The 21,000-nt window shown below is 39.6% G+C and overlaps 1 protein-coding gene across 1 annotated transcript in view; it reads left to right on the top strand.

Annotated features, from left to right (window-relative positions):
• SLC41A2 (solute carrier family 41 member 2) overlaps positions 1 to 21,000 on the top strand; it is a 157,812-nt gene that overhangs the window by 63,551 nt on the left and 73,261 nt on the right. The window contains exon 5 of the mRNA XM_049783156.1: positions 6,333 to 6,479. Coding sequence (XP_049639113.1) covers positions 6,333 to 6,479 — 147 coding nt within the window. The remainder of the gene's footprint in view (positions 1 to 6,332; positions 6,480 to 21,000) is intronic.

Genomic DNA, 21,000 nt, shown 5'->3' with positions numbered 1-21,000 from the left:
ATGCTTTCATCGTTTCTTGCAGCTGCATAGTATTCATTGTATGTGCATATATAAGCTACATCTTCATAATCACAAACAGAGATTCTTATATCAAGTGAACTTATAACACAGCTAGTTCTTTTTTGTGGAGGGTGGTCATACTTCTAGGTGTTCAGGGCTTACTCCTGGCTCTGAACTTAGGAATTACTCCTAGTGGGCTAGGAAGAACATATAAGATGTCAAACCTGGGTCAGCTGCTGTACTATCACTCCAGCCCCATAGTCTTTATGTTTCTTTTGGGCCGCACTTGATGATGCTCAGGGGTTATTCCTAGTTCTACACACAGGAATCACTCTTGGTGGGCTCAGGGGACCATATGGGATGACAAGTATCAAGTCTGTGTGTAAGACAAGTACCCTACCCACTGTGCTATCTCTCTAGCCCCACCGTGGACTCTCTTAACTAGGTTCTGGTAATAAAATTAAAACTTCTCAAATAAATTTAAGCCTTTTTTTCTAAGAATTTAAAATTCTACCAGGTATAGTTCCTTGTCTGCATAGAGAATTACTAGAATTGGCTAATGTTAATACCAGTCAAGTCAAAGTGAATTTAACTATTATTAGAAAATTAATCTATGAGAAAATTAACTTATTTAAAAGAAATATTAAATATTTTAAATATAAATATTATTGTCTTTTCTTTTTTATTTAATATATTTTATTTAAAGCATTTGATTTACAAAGTTATTCACAGTTCAATTTTAGACATACATGGTTTCAGTACCAATCCCACCACCATTTACCATTTACCAATGTTCCATAAGTCACCCAGTATCTCCCCTTCCCAGCCTGCCATCATAATAGGGCAGCTTTTTAAGTTTGGTTGTTAAATGTTGGGACTTACAATTTCATTGTTGACTCCATAGTTTGGATATTTAGCCCTGTCCCTTCTTTTTTTTTTTTTTTGGTTTTTGGGCCACACCCATTTGACGCTCAGGGGTTACTCCTGGCTATGCGCTCAGAAATCGCCCCTGGCTTGGGGGGACCATATGGGACGCCGGGGGATCGAACCGCGGTCCTTCCTTGGCTAGCGCTTGCAAGGCAGACACCTTACCTCCAGCGCCACCTACCCGGCCCCTGTCCCTTCTTAATATGCACCTAAGTCCCCTGAGCCCTTGCCCTCCTTTATTTCCCAACTGTCTTTATCCTTCTCTACTTTATTTTCTTCTCCTCACTATACTCTGGAATCAAGAGTGCTCCATACAAACCCCATTTAAACTATTACATTTCTTCATGAAGTTATTCTAAATATCACATATAAGTGATATCATCCTGTATTTATTCTCCTTCTGGCTTACTTTATTTAACATAATATTTTCCAGTTCCATACGTGTTGTAGTTGAATTGCATGATTACATAATTCCTTAAAGCTATGTAGTATTCCATTGTATATATGTACCATATCTTCATGACCCACTTGTTTGTTGTTAGACATCTAGGTTTATTACAACTCTTAGCTATTATAGTGAGTACTGTGTTAAAAGCATTTTATTAGGTTCATTTATTTCTTATTTCTTTCAGGTTTCATTTCATATATAATTTAAATTAGTCAAAAAATGATATTTATGACCTAGGACTCAAAACCACCAAAAGTTATTTTTTTAGTAATGTCAGGAACCATGCCCAGGGGCTCAGACAGGCAAGTCAAGTGCTCTGGTGCTTAATTACTTAAACAAAGTCCTAAAAATTTAATTTTTAAGATATATTTGGCTAAGACTTTTTACTTTGCATAATATAATATATGTTTTAATTTTATGGACTTGTATGTATGTGGAGCAGATAAAAATATGTTTCTGATTCTCAGATATTTCCATTGCTCTATGACACTAAGATAGTTTTCTGTTGCAGAGATAATGATGGTATACTGTCATAGAACTGACTGGATCCTTAAGTGTACTACTGATTAAAAAGAAAGATCTTTATACACTCTCATCATGATCAATTAGTGCATAATACATTATTAAAATATATCTATGTCTACAGACAATTAATTCATAGAAAGCAGCTATACAGTGAAGAAAAGACTTCAACAGGGGCCAGAGAGATAGCACAGTAGTAGGACATTTGCCTTGCATGCGGTTGACCTGAGACAGACCTGGGTTTGATCCCTGGCATCCCGAGCCTGCCAGGAGCGATTTCTGAGCACAGAGCCAGGAGTAACCCCTGAGTACCACTGGCTGTGGCCCCAAACAAACAAACAAAAACAAACAAACAAACAAAAATTTAACAAATAATAGGAAAATTGGACAACCACATGCAAAAGACTGAAAGTACACCATTGTCTTTTAAAAAATATTATTAAAGCACCTTGGTTTACAAAGTTATTCATAGCTGATTTTAGACTAGAACACTAACTTAAATATACAAAATTCACTGGCAAGGGCCAGTGAGATAATTTAGTAGTTAAGGCACTTGCCTTGCATACCATCAATCTGGCTTTGATTTGATCAATCAGGCACCACTTATGATCTCTCCTGTACCACCAAATTTGACCTAATCTCCCTTCCTTCAAATAATAAAATGCAATAAGACAAAAGGCAGCCTTTAAACTTGAGAAAATATGCACATGCATTCAACAAGGGCTTAAGAACCCAGATACATCAAGAACTTATATCACCAGTGGCTGGAGAATTAGTGCAGTTGGGGGCAAATTTTTGCTTTGCTTTTGTCTGCCCCAGTTAATTCCCAGTATTGATTGTTGCCCAGTTACCCCCACCCCAGCTTAAATAATAAGAACTCATCATAAACTCAATAATTAAATCAAGCAACCCTGTCCAAAATTGGGCAGATGATTGGAATAGACACTTCAAAGAAGACATACAGATATTGAAAGGTATTTCAAAAATTCTCATCATCATGTTTATTACAGATGGATATATACACTGATATATCCTTTGACAACTGTGATAGTGGTCTATACTAAAAAGATTCCATGGCAAAAAAAAAAAAAAAAGAAAGAAAAGAAAAGAAAAAGAAAAGGGCTGGAGAGGTAGCACAGCGGTGTTTGCCTTGCAGCAGCTGATCTAGGACCTAAGGTGGTTGGTTCAAATCCCGGCGTCCCATAAGGTCCCCCATGCCTGCCAGGAGCTATTTCTGAGCAGATAGCCAGGAGTAATAACCCCTGAGTGCCATCAGGTGTGGCCCAAAAAAAAAAAAAAAAAAAAAAAAAAAAAGATTCCATAGACCAGAATGATAGTACAGGGGGTAAGGACTTGCCTGGCTTATCCCACGGACCACATGTAGTCCTTTGAGCCTGGCCAGGAGTGATCCCTGATTACTGATAGGTGTGTCCCCCTCACCAAAAATAAAAAATAAAATAAACATTGCAGGAAAAGCAGTATAGAAGAAACAAGAGTTAGCAAGGGGAGGACGACCTTCATATGCTGTTAGTGGACATACAAATTGTTGCAGGGCCAGATGGTACAGTGGGGCAGATATTTGTCTTGCATGTGGCCAGCTGGGATTTATTTCTGTCATCATATGGTTCCCTGAGTACTGCCAGGAGTAATCCCTGAGTGCAGAGCCAGGAGTGGCCCAAAAATAAGGATAAAATTGTAGCATATCCTATGCAAAACAGTATGAAAGTTTCTCAGAAAGCTAGAAATATACTATGATATAACAACTCCACATCTAGTTATCTTTACAAAGAAAATAAAAACACTAGTTCAAAAAGATAAAATATGTTCCTGTGTTCCTTGCAGCCCTGTTTATAATAGCTAAGATATGGAAGCATCCTCAGTGTCTGAGGGCGGAGGATTAGGCAAAAAAAGATAAGATGTATATGCATAGTGGATATACACTGCTCTAATAGCAATAAAGAAGATGGAATATCTTATCATTTAGGACAATATGGCAGAACCAGAGGGGAGGATTCTAAGTGAAATAAATTACCTGAGAGAGGCAGTTACCTGAAGTTTCAATCATGTGGAAGATAAACCACATAAAGGAACAACAAACCAAATCAACTCAAACTTTTGGATCCTGACTACAGAACTGAAAGTACTAGAGAGGTGAATTGCATCTGAGGACAGAGGATTATAGGTTCAGTAGACTGTGTAGATGGTTTGGTATCTTTTAATTTTTGTTGGCTAACATATAGTTGAAGAATTGTGGACCTGTACACCTAAGATTTATATAGCATTTAATTCAGCATTACCTCAAAAAATAAAAACAAATCAAAAATGTGAAAATCTTTTTTTCTATTACTATATTTAGGTTGTGATACTGACCTAACTAATATTACATGATCTCTGCACTGCATCCTATTTCTTTTCTTTTTGTTTTATTTTATTTTGGGGACCATACCCAGTAGTGTTCAGGAGATGCTTCTGCTCAGTACTCAGGATGGGTCCCAGGTTTCCTGTATGCCAAAACATCCAGTTGAGCTGTCTGTCTGGTTCGTGTATTGAGTACATCTTCTTTTTATGTTTTGTTTTGTTTTTGGGTCATACTCGGCAAGTCTCAGGGGTTACTCCTGGCTCTGCGCTCAGAGGTTGCTCCTGGCAGGCTCGGGGGACCATATGGGATGCTACCATTCGTCCTGGAATCGGCTGCTTGCAAGGCAAGCATCCTACCACTATGCTATCTCTCTGCCCCGATTACTTTTTTTTTTTTTTTTTTTTTTTTTTTGGTTTTTGGGTCACACCCGGCAGTGCTCAGGGGCTACTCCTGGCTCTACACTCAGAAATCGCCCCCAGCAGGCTTGGAGGGACCATATGGGATGCCGGAATTCGGACCACCATCCTTCTGCATGCAAGGCAAACGCCTTACCACTGTGCTATCTCTCCGGCTCATCTTTTTAATGAGTATATTGGCATGAGGGAAAAATTAAATCATTGGGCATGGGTATATATTTTATTTTCTCTCCTTGCTGTGATCTTTGAAAATAAGGATTATGGGGCTGGAACGGTGATGCAGGGCGTAAGGCGTCTGCCTTACCTGCACTGCACTAGCCTAGGACGGACAGTGCCCAGCATCCCATATAGTCCCCTCAGCCGGGGTGATTTCTGAGTGCATAGCCAGGAGTAACCTTTGAGCGTCACCATGTGTGACCCAAAAATAAAACAAAACAAAACAGAAAATAAGGATTTAAATATGCAACTATGCTGTCTTGTTTTCTTTTTCTGTTCTTTAGGATCAAGTATAGTCTTAAAAGAGCAAACTTTACAAAGATGGCTGCTTGTTTCTGGCTCCAGTGTTCAAAATGAAGTTGCTTCCCTCCTCTTAAAACGTATTTAAATAATAGGGACCGGAAAGATAGTATGAAGGTAGGGCATTTGCGCCTTGCATGCAGAAGGACGGTGGTTCGAATCCTGGCATTCCATATGGTCCCCTGAGCCTTCCAGGAGCGATTTCTGAGCTTAGAGCCAGGAGTAACCCCTGAGCACTGCCGGGTCTGACTCAAAAACAAACAAACAAAAAAAAACATATTTAAATAATAAAATGAGGCATTTCTAACTACCTCCATGTAAACATATCTATTTTTGTTGACTTTCTTTTCAGTTGCTATATGTATAAATGTGACTTACTTTCTTTGTTCTATTTATTCTTTGAGGTTTCAAGTAAAATCTTCACATTTGATATATGCAAATAAATACAATACACTTAAGGCACGTTATTAATTTGAAACTTAAACTTCCATTTTTATCTTACTGTAGGTTTTCAAGTCTCTAAGTGTAACACTTAATTTCTCAAATCAAATGCTACCCACTTGGAGTTTGTGGAAAGGTATTTTGCCAGAGAATTAGAATAAATGTTTTGTTTGCTTTAGTCAGCTTATCTAAGCAAATGCTTAGGGTTGATATATTATTGGGCTAGCATTTCAGGACTTTAGGGGATTTTTCTCCTTTAAAATTGTAGCATAAAGGACCGGAGAGATAGCATGGAGGTAGAGCGTTTGCCTTTCATGCAGAAGGTCGATGGTTTGTTTTTGTTTTGTTTTGTTTTTGTTTTGGGGCCACACCCGTTTGACGCTCAGGGGTTACTCCTAGCTATGTGCTCAGAAATCGCCCCTGGCTTGGGGGGACCATATGGGACGCCGGGGGATCGAACCGCGGTCCGTTCCTTGGCTAGCGCTTGCAAGGCAGACACCTTACCTCTAGTGCCACCTTCCCGGCCCCGAAGGTCGATGGTTTGAATCCTGGCTTCCCATATGGTCCCCTAAGCCTGCCAGGAGCGATTTCTGAGTATAGAGCCAGGAGTAACCCCTCAGAGCTGCCAGGTGTGACCAAAACAAACAAACAAACAAACAAACAAAAATTATAACATAAAAGTAATGAGCTTTCTTTCTTCCAGGAATAATAATGGTTGGGGTTATCGTTGGCTCAAAGAAGACCGGTATAAATCCTGATAATGTCGCTACGCCCATTGCTGCTAGTTTTGGTGACCTTATAACTCTTGCTATATTAGCTTGGATCAGTCAGGGTTTGTATTCCTGTCTTGGTAAGTTATTTAAAATAAAACATAATATGTTTGTAGATTCTCTTTAAATATTGTTGCAGTTATGCTATAGATCTGTCATGATCTTTATTTAGATTAAACTGTAATTAGAACAGAATTAGAAGTCAGCCCCATTGTTAAATCCTTGCTTTTCTTAAATATTTTTCTTTTTTATTATAATTTTTATTTTAATTATAGTGGCTTACATATCATTCACAGTAATATTTTAGGTACATATTAACATCGAATCAGGGGAATTTCTACCACTGAATTGTCCTCCCTCCACCCCCATTTCTGTCCTGCCTCCCATAGCCTCCATCCTCACCCCTGGAGTTGCTAGAATGAGTGGTCCCCTCTGTGCCTACCTTACTACTTAGTGATCTTACAACTGTTTAGTCATGGTACCTCCATTAAATCCCCCTCTAATTGGGAGGCAGGACTAGATAGTTAAAGTTATGTGGTTTTGTTTGAAGAAGAGAAAAGTAATAAGATGGGATAAAAATCAAATATGCCGAAAATGGACAGAGTCCTTCTAGAGGCTCTCATCCTCGGTTTGAGAGATGAAGGGGGAAAAAAAGGTGAAACACCACAACAGTGTAAATAAAGTAGCAAATAAAATATCCAGTGAGCACTACAGCAATATAGACAGGCACCACATACTTGCCATGGTCTTGAGATAAAAAAACATGACAGAGCACAAAATGGAAGAGGAGAAAAGAAAGAAAAGAAAAGAAATAAAAATGGAGACAACCAGTTCAATATCCACACCAAATCAAAGAAATCAACAAAAACTAGATAGATTAGAAAAGATTATTTTGTGTTTTTTGTCTCTCTCCTTTTCTCCCCCCCTCCTGCACAGGCACAGTAAACATTGGGGTCATTCAAAAAAGAATTCCCTTGGCCTAAGAGATACCAGATTTCTCCACCCTTGGAGTATATTTTCATGGGATTGACTATAGACTCCTTTCTAGTTCATTTACTCTCCTGTTGGTGCTTTTGTGGTGTATAGGAGACTTCTGCTCCATCCTGGGTGGTAAAGTCAGGTCTCTGTATTTAGAGATCTCAATCTCTGCACAGGTCAAGGATTGATCTTATGGTGAAGTCTTTCTTTGTGGTTCTAGAAGTTCTGTTCCCTTAGTTTCATTTTAATCCATCTTCTGTGGTTGGTGGTCTTAGTCCTTGCGCTGATCCTAGGATGGAGCCTGGGATAGCGTCTTTCTTTATGTTACCAGAAGACCCATTCTTAAATATTTTTCTAAATCATAATTTTTATTAAAAATAGAGTTTAAGGGCTGGAGCGATGATGCAAGCTGTAGGGTGTTTGCCTTGCACATGCTGACCTACAACAGACCACGGTTCAATGTCTCAGCATCCCATATGGTCCCCCAAGCCAGGAGTGATTTCTGAGTACAGAGCCAGGAGTAACCACTGAGCATAACCAGTGTGGCCATAAAAACAAAACAAACAAACAAAGAGCTTAAATTAAATTTTTTTGTTTGTTTTTGGTTTTGTTTTTGGCTCACACCTGGCAGCACTCAGAGGTTACTCCTGGCTCTACATTCAGAAATGGCTCCTGGCAGGCTCTGGGACCATATGGGATGCCAGGATGTGAACCACTGTCCTGCATGTAAGGCAAACGCCTTACCTCCATGCTATCTCTCTGCCCCCAGCTTAAATTCATTCTAAAATAAGAGAATCAGCATGTCTTGTTTCAGATGAGAAAACCAAGGAACACGAATGATGTACTTTACTAATTGCTGATAGAAGGTTAAGTGTAGGTCTGTCAAAGTCTGTCAGTTCTGCTCTTGTCTCTAAGCATGCAGCTAACCAGGAATCAGCTCAGAGTCCTGATACGCGTGTTGTCTTGCTGTCTCAAAACAAGATTTTTATGGTGTTTGAAATTCAGTAACATTTCCCCCATCAGAAGCCAACAAGGCAATTACCAAAAATATAAATAAATTACTGTGAAGTGTGCTTGAATAAAATTGGAGTCATATATAATGTGATTCTTGGTAATAGTAATAGAATATTTATAGAATCTAATTTTAATGCAAATTAAAGTCCTTAAACTACTGTCAGTGTAAATGAGTGTATTATAGGCTTTGCTTTAGTATTCAAAATTAGTTGTGTTTTTTGGGGGGGGTGATAGGTAGGAGAGCTTGAGCCACTTCTGGTGGTGTTTAGGACTTATTTCTGGCTCTGGTCACAGTCACTCTAGCGAGTTCTTGGGGAGCCATATGTGTTACCAGGGACCTAAACTGGGAACAGCCCTTTGCAAGTCAACTGTCGTAACCCCTATACTATATCTAAGGGTCCTTTATTTTTGGTGACAAATTAAAAAAAGATAAAAAAAAAGTAGTACAAGAAAAATATATGGGTATTAAAACATATATAAAGAAGTGTAAATTATACTGGAAGTAAAATTTTTGTCTTCCAGACATGTTTATGAAATCTATTCTGATTCACACACTACTTAAATTTAAAGTACATTTATTTGGTTTAAAGAACCAAGAATCTCAAACTTTTTTTTTTGGGGGGGGGGGCTGGGCCACACCCAGTGGCGTTATTTGCTCTGCACTCAGAAATCGCTCCTGGCAGACTCAAGGAACCATATGGGATGCCGAGGGAACAAACCTGGGTTGGTTACAGGTCAGCCTCATGCAAGACAAATGCCCTACCACTGTGCTAATTTTGAAAATTATCAAATTAAATATTTGTATGATTTAATATTTAATATAAGTGTATATAGTGTTGTTAATATAATTGAGCATGAGTATACATTTTATTTTATCTCCTTGCTATGACTTTAGAAAATAAGTATTTTGGAGCTGGAGAGATAGCATGAAGGTAAGGCATTTGCCTTTCATGCAGAAGGACAGTGATTCGAATTCCGGCATCCCATATGGTCCCCCATGCCTGCCAGGAGCAATTTCTGAGCATAGAGCCAGGAGTGACCCCTGAGCACTGATGGGTGTGACCCAAAAACCAAAAACCAAAAAAAAAAAAAAAAAAAGAGAGAGAGAGAGAGAGAGAGAGAGAGAGAGAGAGAAAAGAAAAGAAAAGAAGGATTTAAAAATGTGTGTTGTCCTTTTTTTCTGTTTATAAGACTATATATTTAATACATGCATTATATATAAATAAAATTATAATTGATATTATTTGACTTTCTTTTTACTTAGACTTTTCTTGACTTTGTCTTCTGAAACTTAGTTCAAAGTAATTCAAAGTTACTTCAAATAGGCTCTTTACAGTTTGTCTATAGAGTTTGTTTCCTTAGAATGATGCATATTTTTAACAGAATGTTAAATTGACACTGCATTGTTCACTTGACAGTTTACTGTGTCTCTGAAGTCAGTGTTTAGATTTCTAAAGTGTCTTAATTTGGGGCACTAGAGGGCCTCAGTCGATTAGCAATTGTAAACCTCGTCTGCTGTAAAGCTGTTATGAGGGCAAAGATTTAAATTCCAAGATCCCGGGCATTCTGCTCAGAATCCTCATTCTTGGCAGGAGGCAGAGGGGTGTTTTAATTTCTTGGCTATATTGGAAATAGTTCTATAAATATAAGAGGATTTCATGGCCATTGTAGGGTAGGTTTTGATCATAAATTAATAGGGGTCTTGTATTTGGCTCTTTAAGAGCTGTACATTGAGTAAAACCTCAAACTCCTTATATAGAATTTTGGATTTGTGGAAATGACTTTGAGCAATTTCCCTCATATCTTGTTAGACCTGACATGTGGTCTGAGGTTGCTCTACCTTTGGTCAATGTGTCTTTTTCCTAGTCCTTCTTTTCCTATGAAGCCCTCTGCACACCTCTTTATCTTTCCTACCCATCCAGGGTAACAACTCATTTAATAATTGTTGACTTCAAAACACCCTTTTATTATAGACTTTAATACTCACAAAATTTAGGTATCTTTCAGATCTGCTATTCAGCCTACCACAGTACCACCTTCTGATATATCCAGAATATTATTTTAACTTGGATCATTTAAATATATTTTATGTAGAATGAAGAGGTTGATATTAATGCAGAAATTAATAAGTATCCTATTTGCTTTATCATGCTCTCTATATGTATATTCTTTATTTACTTTTATGTAAACAAAATATACTAATATTGTTTATATGCATTTTGGGGATAAAAAATGGTCCTCAACATTCAAAGGATATTCTCTACTAATAAAACACATTGTTACCCCTGTTTATTAATTTGTTTTTATTTTTTATTTTATTTTATTTTTTAATTAATTTTTTACTGCTTTTTATGTTTTGTTTCAGGCCACGCCTGATGGTGTTTAGGACTAACACTGGGCTTTGTGGTCAGGGAATACTCTTTTTTTTTTTTTAAATTTAAAAACCTCGTTTACAAACATGATTGTGGTTTCAGTCATATAAGAGGATAACCCCATCACCAGTGCAATATTCCCGCCACCAATGTCCCAAATATCTTTTCTCCCCACCCCACCCCCACCTGTACTCTAGACAGGCTTTCTATTTCCCTCATACATTCTCATTGTTAGAATAGTTCGCAATGTAGTTATTTCTCTAACTAAACTCATCACTCTCTATGGTGAGGTTCATGAAGTGGGCTGTAATGTCCAGCCCTCCTCTCTTTTATCTCTGCAAATTATTGCAAGAATGTCTTTCATTTTTCTTAAAACCCATAGATGAGTGAGACTACTCAGCATAATAGATTCCATGTACATCCATGTATAGGAAAATTTCATGACTTCATCTCTCCTGACAGCTGTAAAATATTCCATTGTGGGGGCCGACGAGGTGGCGCTAGAGGTAAGGTGTCTGCCTTGCAAGCGCTAGCCAAGGAACTAGCCAAGGAAGGATTGCGGTTCAATCCCCCAGCTTCCCATATGGTCCCCCCAAGCCAGGGGCAATTTCTGATATAGAGTGATATAGCTGGATCATATGGGAGCTCAATTTCCAGGTTGTTTTTTTTTTTTTTTTTTTTTTTTTTTTGGTTTTTGGGCCACACCCGGTGACGCTCAGGGGTTACTCCTGGCTATGCGCTCAGAAGTCGCTCCTGGCTTGGGGGACCATATGGGACGCCGGGGGATCGAACCGCGGTCCGTCTCCTAGGCTACGCAGGTAAGGCTTACCTTACCTCCAGCGCCACCGCCCGGCCCCCAGGTTGTTTTTTTTGTTTGTTTGTTTGTTTTGGTTTGGTTTGGATTTTGGGCCACACTCGGCATTGCTCAGGAGTTACTCCTGGCTGTCTGCTCAGAAATAGTTCCTGGCAGGCACGGGGGACCATATGGGACACCGGGATTCGAACCAACCACCTTTGGTCCTGGATCAGCTGCTTGCAAGGCAAACGCTGCTGTGCTATCTCTCCGGGCCCTCAATTTCCCGTTTTTGGACGAATCTCCACAGGGGACCATTTGCAATGCCAGAAATCAAATCACGTTTTATTGGGTACAAGGCTCTACTATCTCTCCGTCCCCTTGTTGATATATTTTTTTGTTTTTTGTTTTCGTTTGTTTGTTTTTGGGTCACACCTGGCAGCGCTCAGGAGTTACTCCTGGATCTATGCTCAGAAATCGCTCCTGGTAGGCTTGGGAACCATATGGGATGCCGGGATTTGAACCACCATCCTTCTGCATGCAAGGCAAATGTCCTACCTCCATGCCATCTCTCCAATCCCCTTGTTGATATTTTTAAAGAATATAATTCACTATCTTCTATTTCCCTTTGTTTCAACTTTTAAAAAAATGATTTGGAGGGCCGGGCGGTGGCGCAAGAGGTAAGGTGCCTGCCTTGCCTGCGCTAGCCTTGGACGGACCACAGTTCGATCCCCCGGCGTCCCATATGGTCCCCCAAGCCAGGAGCAACTTCTGAGCACATAGCCAGGAGTAACTCCTGAGCGTTACTGGGTGTGGCCCAAAAAACCAAAAAAAAAAAAAAAAAGAAATCACTTCTGGCAATGGAGGCAACACTGGCTGTGCTGCATCTGTTACAATGCAGCATTTGGCTTGGTGACTACAAGCTCTGTGATCAGACAGTACTGGGGATCAACATGCAGGGCATATGCTTCAACCCTTTGATCCATCTCTCTGAATCTCTTAGTAGTAGTGGGATTCTTACATATTGAGATGAAATTCACGTACCATACAATTCACCTTTTAAATCATTTAATTCAAGAGTCAGAGCAATAATACAGCAATTGCCTTGCATGTGGCCAACCTGCATCCAATCCCTGGCCTCCTATATGGTTTCTTGGCAGGTTCTAAGTGCAAAAAAAATTGTTTTTTAATAATTAAGTGTGTAGGTAAATAATTTTAGCATATCCATAAGATTGTACAGCCTGATATTTTATTTCAAAAACATTTATAACTTCCCCAAAACAAACTGTAGACATTAAATTCCACTCTTTTCCTCAGTGTGTGACAAATACTTTTTTTCTAACTCTTTGAATTTTTCTATTCTAGACATTTCAAAGGAAATGTAATTGCACAATATGTGATTTTTAGATATATGGCCTCTTTTAATAGTATGTTTTTAAGGTTCATCTGAACTGAATAATATTCTATTATATAGATTAATATGATAGTGGAAATATTCCATTGCATTGATCTGTTCCATTTTGCTAATCTACTCACCATTTAGGGACATTTGGGTTGTTTCCTGCTCTTCTGCCCTTTTTTGGTATTATGAATAATGCTTCTATTAGTATTTTGTTTAAAAATTTTATGAATATAATTTTCTACATGTACTTCAAAACTGAAATTGTTGGATTGATATTTTGAGGAACTTCCTATTCATCATTTTTAACTTCATTTCTGTGAAAACTTTCATTATCTTTGAAATTTTGGGGACGTGCACCTAGGGTTGAGATGTGGTGGGTATTTTTTCAACTTTCAGATGTCCTGATAGAGATTTAAAATTGAAAATAATTTATAAGGGCCTGGAATGATAAATAGCACAGTGATAGGGGCTGAACTAGGACGAACTTCGGTTCGATCTCCGGCATCCCATATAATCTCCCAAGTCAGGAGTGATTTCTGAGTATGTAGCCAGGAGTAACCCCTGAGTGCTGATGGATGTGGCCCAAAAACCAAAAACCAAAAAAAAAAAAATAAATAAAAGCTTCTCAATTGGGATATTTATCTTGATCTCTAATAGTTTATTGTTTTGTTTGGTTTTTGTTTTGGGTCATACCTGGCAATAATCAAAGGTTGCTTATGGCTCTACACTCAGGTATCACTCCTGACCAAGATCTGGGATCATATAAGGTATCAGGGATTGAACTCTGGTTGACCTCATGGAAGGCAAGTACCTTTGGTACTATCCTTTTGGCCCGAGTCTCTTATCTAATATTTTAAAAGGGAGATCTGGGTATTCTCCAATAAAGGATTTTCCTTGTAAAAATAATCATGAAGAGCCACAAAGATAGTTCAGTAGGCTAGAGAAGAACCCTGGGTGGTTCATTCCCAGGAACTGCAAGGTCCACTGAGCACCACTACTATGACCCAAAATATGTCATGAAGATTGGCATTGTATGTAACAGAAGTTCTATTTCTTTCTGTGTAAGAAAAAATTATTTTGTTAGTATAATTATTCTGAAGATGCAGTGGCAATCCATAAGAATAAAATTTGTTTTAACATGTCTAGTAATTGTTTATCCCTACCTGATAGGAAAAAATGAGCATTTATCAAACATCTTTATTTAAAGATCAGAAGATCTTTATAGTATCTTCAAAAGAATAAATACAAACTTTAGTTAAAAAAAAAAGTCTGGGAGCCAGCGCTGTGGCACTAGACGTAAGACCTTGCCAGCGCTAGCCTAGGACGGACTGTGGTTCAATCCCCTGGCGTCCCATATGGTCCCTCAAGCCAGGAGCGACTTCTGAGTGCATCGCTAGGAGTAACCCCTGAGCATCACTGGGTGTGGCCCAAAACCCCAAAAAAAGGTCTGAATCAGGGCCCGGAGAGATAGCACAGTGGTGTTTGCCTTGCAAGCAGCCGATCCAGGACCAAAGGTGGTTGGTTCAAATCCCGGTGTCCCATATGGTCCCCTGTGCCTGCCAGGAGCTATTTCTGAGCAGACAGCCAGGAGTAACCCCTGAGCACCGCCGGGTGTGACCCAAAAACCAAAAAAAAAAAAAAAAAAAAAAAGGTCTGAATCAAAGTTGAAGAATTTATTGGATGTCAACAGATTTAGTAATATTTAATATAAATCTAAGGCAATAGGTAGGCTACAAGGTCTTTGAGATTAATTATATTACTATAAAGTCTCTATTAAACATTGTAAGCTTTAGTCATTAAGAAGAATTTTGGAGAGATAGCACAGCGGCGTTTGCCTTGCAAGCAGCCAATCCAGGACCAAAGGTGGTTGGTTGGAATCCCAGTGTCCCATATGGTCCCCCGTGCCTGCCAGGAGCTATTTCTGAGCAGACAGCCAGGAGTAACCCCTGAGCACCGCCGGGTGTGACCCAAAAACCAAAAAAAAAAAAAAAAAACCAAAGAAGAATCCACCTTGGCCCCAGAGTATAGTGAGAAGGAAAGAAACTGGAAGAAGAGAAACAATATAAAAGGATGGGGACCAAGCCATCTCAGGTGTGTTGATAGTGTTAAATAAATCCAAGTCAAAGGCAACAACAATGGAATCAAGAAACCTAAACTTTAGCTATCTAAATTTAAGATGGGCCTGTTATACTGGCAGGCTCGGGGGCAGGGTAGGTGGTATGGGATGCACTTGGGGGAACATTGGTGGAGGGAGATGGTGGTGGGATTAGCCCTAAAACATTGTAAGTCAGAACCCCAACTATGAAGGACTTTGTAAATCACAATGGTTTAAATAAAATATTTTTAAAAAAGAATTCAGGAATCTCCAGGCTAAAATTTCTAGTAGTAATAAAACTTTGATCAGTTAAAATTATATTACCAAAAGATGCTTTGGGAGATAGAGAGCTAGTATCAGAGGTAGGGAAATTGCCTTCCATACCACCATCCCAGGTTCAGTCTCTGATACTGCATATCCTCCCCAAAGCACTTCCAGGAGTCTCTGAGCAGAGTCAGGCATAAGTCCTCAGCACTGCCAGTTGTGTCCCAAACAAAACAAACAAACAAACAAACAAAAAAAAAACAGGACATCTTTAAAAAAATGTCCTGGGATATTGCAACCTTTCAAGAAAAACTACACACTACTTAACTTGTTGGTTGGTTGTGGAGCCAAACCCTGCAATACTCAGGACTAACTCCTGGCTCTGCTCAGTTACAACAAATGGTGCTTGAGATTCTACAAACCTGGATTCACTACATGTAAAACAAACTCTTTAACTGCTGTACTATCTTTCTAGCCTTAAGAAAGAATACACACAAGCCCGAGTGGAGAGCACACGGGGTGAGTGTATTTCCCCACTCTCCACATGGGTGCCTGAGACAGGCACCTCCTCGCCACACCATGCGCCTCTCCCCAGGGACCCCAGGCTCAAGTGGAGAGCACACGGGTGAGTGCTTTTCCCCGGCACTTCTCCACTCTACACGTGGGTGCCTGAGACAGGCACTTTGTTGCCACACCGCCCCCCCCCCAAGCCCGAGCGGAGCCCCGGCACTTCCCCATTCTCCACGTGAGTGCCTGAGACAGGCACCATGCTGCCACATTGCGCACCCCTCCCCAGGGACCCCAAGCCTGAGCACCATGGGTGAGTGCTTTTCCCCAACACTTCCCCAATCTCCATGTGGGTGCCTGTGACAGGCACCTCACCATCACACCAGGCGCTCCTCCCCAGATACCCAAGCCCAAGCTGAGTGCAGATGGGGTGAGGAGAACCCTGCATCTGACCCACTGTGTGCTGCTGGGACGGGCTAGGACCAATAGACTGGGTGAGCTTGGGCCTGCCACCTGGACTTTTGGCTAACCTAGAGAAGCCTACCCCTCTGAGTCCCAGAGTGGACCTGAAACTCCCCAAGGACTGATGGCAGCTACTGCATGGGTTTGGCTGAGGGAATTTCTTCTGCTGAGGCTCGGAGGGGGCGGAGCTCCATTGACTCTCAGATAGGGGAGGGAGGACAGAGAGCTAGGCACAACAGCACCCACAACCATTGTGGCCAGGAGCAGAACTGCACCGGCTGGCAGGAATAAGAAGGAAATTAACCAGACCCACTGAAGGAAGGCTGACCTTCAGGTAGGGGAAGGGGGGGGGGGCGAAGGAGCTAGGCTCAACAGTGCCCTCCACCATTGTGGCCAGGAGAGGAACTGCACTAGCTGACAACAAAAGGGAAAAGCAACGGATCAGGCCACATAAAGAGCACAGGAGGAGCCAAACCTCAGCGAGTTCACCCAACAGCAAAGAAATATGGGTAAATCAAGGAGAACCCTAACATCTGGAGATATGGAGACAAACCCTAGCAAGTTTCCAAATCCACCAAAACGCACAGATCCATGGGAAGGAGACCTGACATCAGCCATGAGGAAGGAAATGCAAGAATTGATAAAAAGAAATTAAAGAAACACTGGCTACTGAATATAAGAAATCTATGGATGAACAAATCAGACAAATTAAAGAAGAAATGTTAAAGAACATGAGAGATTCCATACAAGAGAAATTGAAGGAATTAAAAGACAACGTAACAAGCCTTACGAGCAGAAACACACAGTTGGAGAAGCACATTGAAGAACTCAAAGGAAAACTGCAAATAAAATATGACCAAGAAACCAACAAAGAAATAAAAGACAAAGCACTGGAAGGAAAAGTCCAGTATCTAATGAACAAGGACAAAAGAAACAATCTAAGAATAGTGGGTATACTAGAAGGGGAGGAAATAGGGAAAGGTGAAGAACAAATAGCCAGAGAAATAATAGCAGAGAACTTTCCGACCCTCTGGAAAGAAACTTCAGTGCAAATCCAAGAAGTGAAGAGAGTCCCTAATAAAATAGACCTTAATAAACCAACACCAAGACATATAGTGATCCAAATGGCAAAAACAAACAAACAAAAAAAAATAGAGAAAGATGAACTCCTTAAAAAAACAAAAGAGAAAAAAAACCTCAGGTTCAAAGGAAGGGACATAAGAATCAAACCACATCTCCCATTTGAAAGAAGACAGTGGAATGAAATATTTAAACGACTGAATGAAAGAAATTTCCAACCTAGGGTCCAATACCCAGCAAAACTATCATTCAAATGGGAGGGCAGACTAAAAACATTCTCAAACAAAAACGAACTTGAATTATTTGTGCAAACAAAGCTGATCCTAAACGACCTACTCAGAGATGAATTACACAATCCAAACCCCCTATTGTAACAACAAACACCCTACACAACAGAACTGCACAACAATCATCTCTGTCAATAATAACCCGAAATGTTAACAGACTAAACTCTCCCATTAAGAGACACATAGTAGAGAACTGGATTAGGAAAAATAAACCGGACTTCTGCTGTCTGCAAGAAACACACCTACAACTACAGGATAAGCACAGGCTTAGAATAAAAGGATGGAAAGTAATTATTCAGGCCAATGGAAAACAAAAAAGAGCAGGGACAACCATTCTTATATCAGACCAAATTGCATTCAACCTCAAGAAAGTGATCAGAGACAAAGAGGGTCACTACTTACTGATCAGGGGAACATTAGATCAAGAAGTACTAAACTTGGTCAATATCAATGCACCTAATGTAGAGCCAGCAAAATATGTGAGGCAACTGCTTGCAAACCTGGAGAAACACATGAAGGGAAATGTGATAATAGTAGGGGACCTCAGTACTCCACTATCACCACTGGACAGATCCACCAAACAGAAAAATAGCAAAGAAATAAGAGCTCTAAATGAATATTAGAAGATTTAGGGCTAATAGACTTATATAGGACCCTCCATTCCCAGAAAGCAGAATAAACAATCTTCTCAAGCCCGCATGGAATCTTCTCCAGAATAGGCCATGTCTTAGGATACAAAGCCAACCTATATAATACCACAAATGTAAGGATCATTAGAAGTACCCTATCAGATCTCTATGCAACAGAGATCAAAATTGACTTCAAGAAGAAGCAATGGAGAAAAACTAATACCTGGAGATTAACAACATGCTGCTCAACAACAGCTGGATCAAAGAGCAACTCAAGGAAGAAATAAAAAGATTCCTTGAGACAAATGATAATGAAGAGACAACTTGTCAAAATTTGTGGGACACAGCAAAAGCAGTAATTATGGGGAAACTCATAGCAATACAGGCCTATGTCAAGAAACAGGAAAATTACAAAATCAACAGTTTAAAGGATCACCTCAAGGAATTGGAACAACAGCAGCAGAGAAATCCAATCACAACAAGAAGGCAAGAAATAATAAAAACCAGAGCAGAAATAAACAACATAGAAACCATCAATGAGACCAGGAGTTGGTTTTTCAAAAAAATAAACAAGATAGACAAAACACTGGCAAAACTCACCAAAAAAAAAAAGAGGGAAAACACCCAAATCAGTAGGATCACAAATGAAAGGGGAGAGATTACAACAGAACCCCAAGAAATACAACATATCATGAGATCATATTATGAACAACTATACTCAGTTAGGCTAGAGGACCCAGTAGAAATCGACAGATTCCTGGAAAATTACCATCTTCTGAGACTGGAAAAGGAAGAACTAGAAAGCCTAAACAGACAATCACCTCAGAGGAAATTGGAGATGTAATTAAGAAACTACCTAAGAATAAAAGTCCAGGCCCAGATGGATTTACAGGTGAATTCTATCAAACATTCTGAGAAGACCTACTACCACTTTTCCATGGGCTCATCCAAACCATTGAAAAAACAGGAATCCTCCACAACTCCTTGTATGAGGCTAATATCACACTCATTCCCAAAGATGGCAAAGACACCACCAAGAAAGAAAACTACAGAAAAATCTCACTAATGAACAAAGATGCAAAGATATTCAACAAAACCTTAGCAAACCGAATCCAGCACTTCATCAAAAAGATCATACATCAAGACCAAGTGGATTTTATACCAGGAATGCAAGGTTGGTTCAACATATGCAAATCAATCAACATTATACATCATATAAACAGCAATAAAGACAAAAACCACATGCTCATATCAATCGATGCAGAGAAGGCATTTGACAAAATCCAACACCCTTTCATGTTGAAGACACTCAGCAAAATAGTGTGAGAAGGAACCTTCCTCAAGATAGTTACAGCTATCTATGAAAAGCCCACAGCCAACATTATACTTAATGGCGAGAAACTAGAAGCATTCCCACTAAGGTCAGGAACTAGGCAAGGCTGTCCACTCTCTCCACTTTTATTCAATATAACCTTAGAAGTCCTAGCAATAGCAATCCGACAAGAGAAGGGAATCAATGGAATCCAAATTGGGAAAGAGGAACTCAAACTATCTCTTTTTGTAGGCGATATGATGATATACATCAAAAACCCTAAAGAGTCCACAGTAAAACTCCTAGACACAATTAATCAATACAGGAAAGTGGCTGGATACAAAGTCAATACACAAAACAGTAGCGCTTCTGTATACAAACAACGTGATCAAGGAGAGAGATTAAAAATACAATTCCATTTAAAATAGTATCAAAAAATATCAGGTACCTAGAAATTAACCTTACAAGGGAAGTGAAGGACCTATACCAGGGAAACTTCAAAACACTTCAGAAAGAAATTGAAGAGCATCTAAGAAATGAAAGAACTTCCGATGCTCATGGATAGGTAGAATTAACGTAGTCAAAATGACTATCCTACCCAAACTACTATATAGATTTAATGCAATCCCTATCCAAATTCAGACACCATTCTTTAAAGAATTATAACAATCAAATCACAAAATTCATCTGGAACCACAAAAGACCCAGGATAGCCAAACACATACTGAAAAACAAGAAGCTGGGTGGCATCTCCTTACCTAACTTGAAACTATACTATAAAGCCATAGTGATCAAAACAGCATGGTACTGGAACAGAGACAGGACCTCAGACCAGTGGGTCAGAACAGAATTCCCAGACATAAACCCCCAGATATACAGCCAACTAATATTTGATAAAAGAGGCAAGAACTTGAAATGGAAAAAAGAAAATCTATTCAACAAATGGTGTTGGTATAATTGGAAAACCACATGTACAAAAGTGAAAATTGACCCATACCTCGCTCCTTGTACAGAAGTAAACTCAAAATGGATCAAAGACCTTGAAATCAGACCCAAATCTATAAAGTTTATTGAGAATAAAATAGGCAGAACACTCGAAGACCTTTATATCAAAAAGGCCTTCGAGGATGGAGCACCAATGGCAAGAACTTTAGCATCAAACATAAACAAATGGGATTACATCAAACTAAAAAGCTTCTGCATGGCGAAAGAAACCTTACTTGACACAAGAAGATAGTTAACAGAATGGGAAAAAAATATTTACACCCAACATATCAGATAAAGGGCTGATATCTAGAACATACAAAGCACTCAGAAAGCTGAGCCCCCTAAAATCAAATAAAGCCATAAAAAAATGGGGAGATGGGCCCGGAGAGATAGCGCAGCGGCGTTTGCTTGCAAGCAGC

This window comes from Suncus etruscus, chromosome 11, assembly GCF_024139225.1.
Source record: "Suncus etruscus isolate mSunEtr1 chromosome 11, mSunEtr1.pri.cur, whole genome shotgun sequence".
Lineage (NCBI taxonomy): Eukaryota > Metazoa > Chordata > Mammalia > Eulipotyphla > Soricidae > Suncus > Suncus etruscus.
The sequence above is the reverse complement of the archived record's forward strand: the minus strand, read 5'-3'. Positions and strand labels throughout refer to the sequence as shown.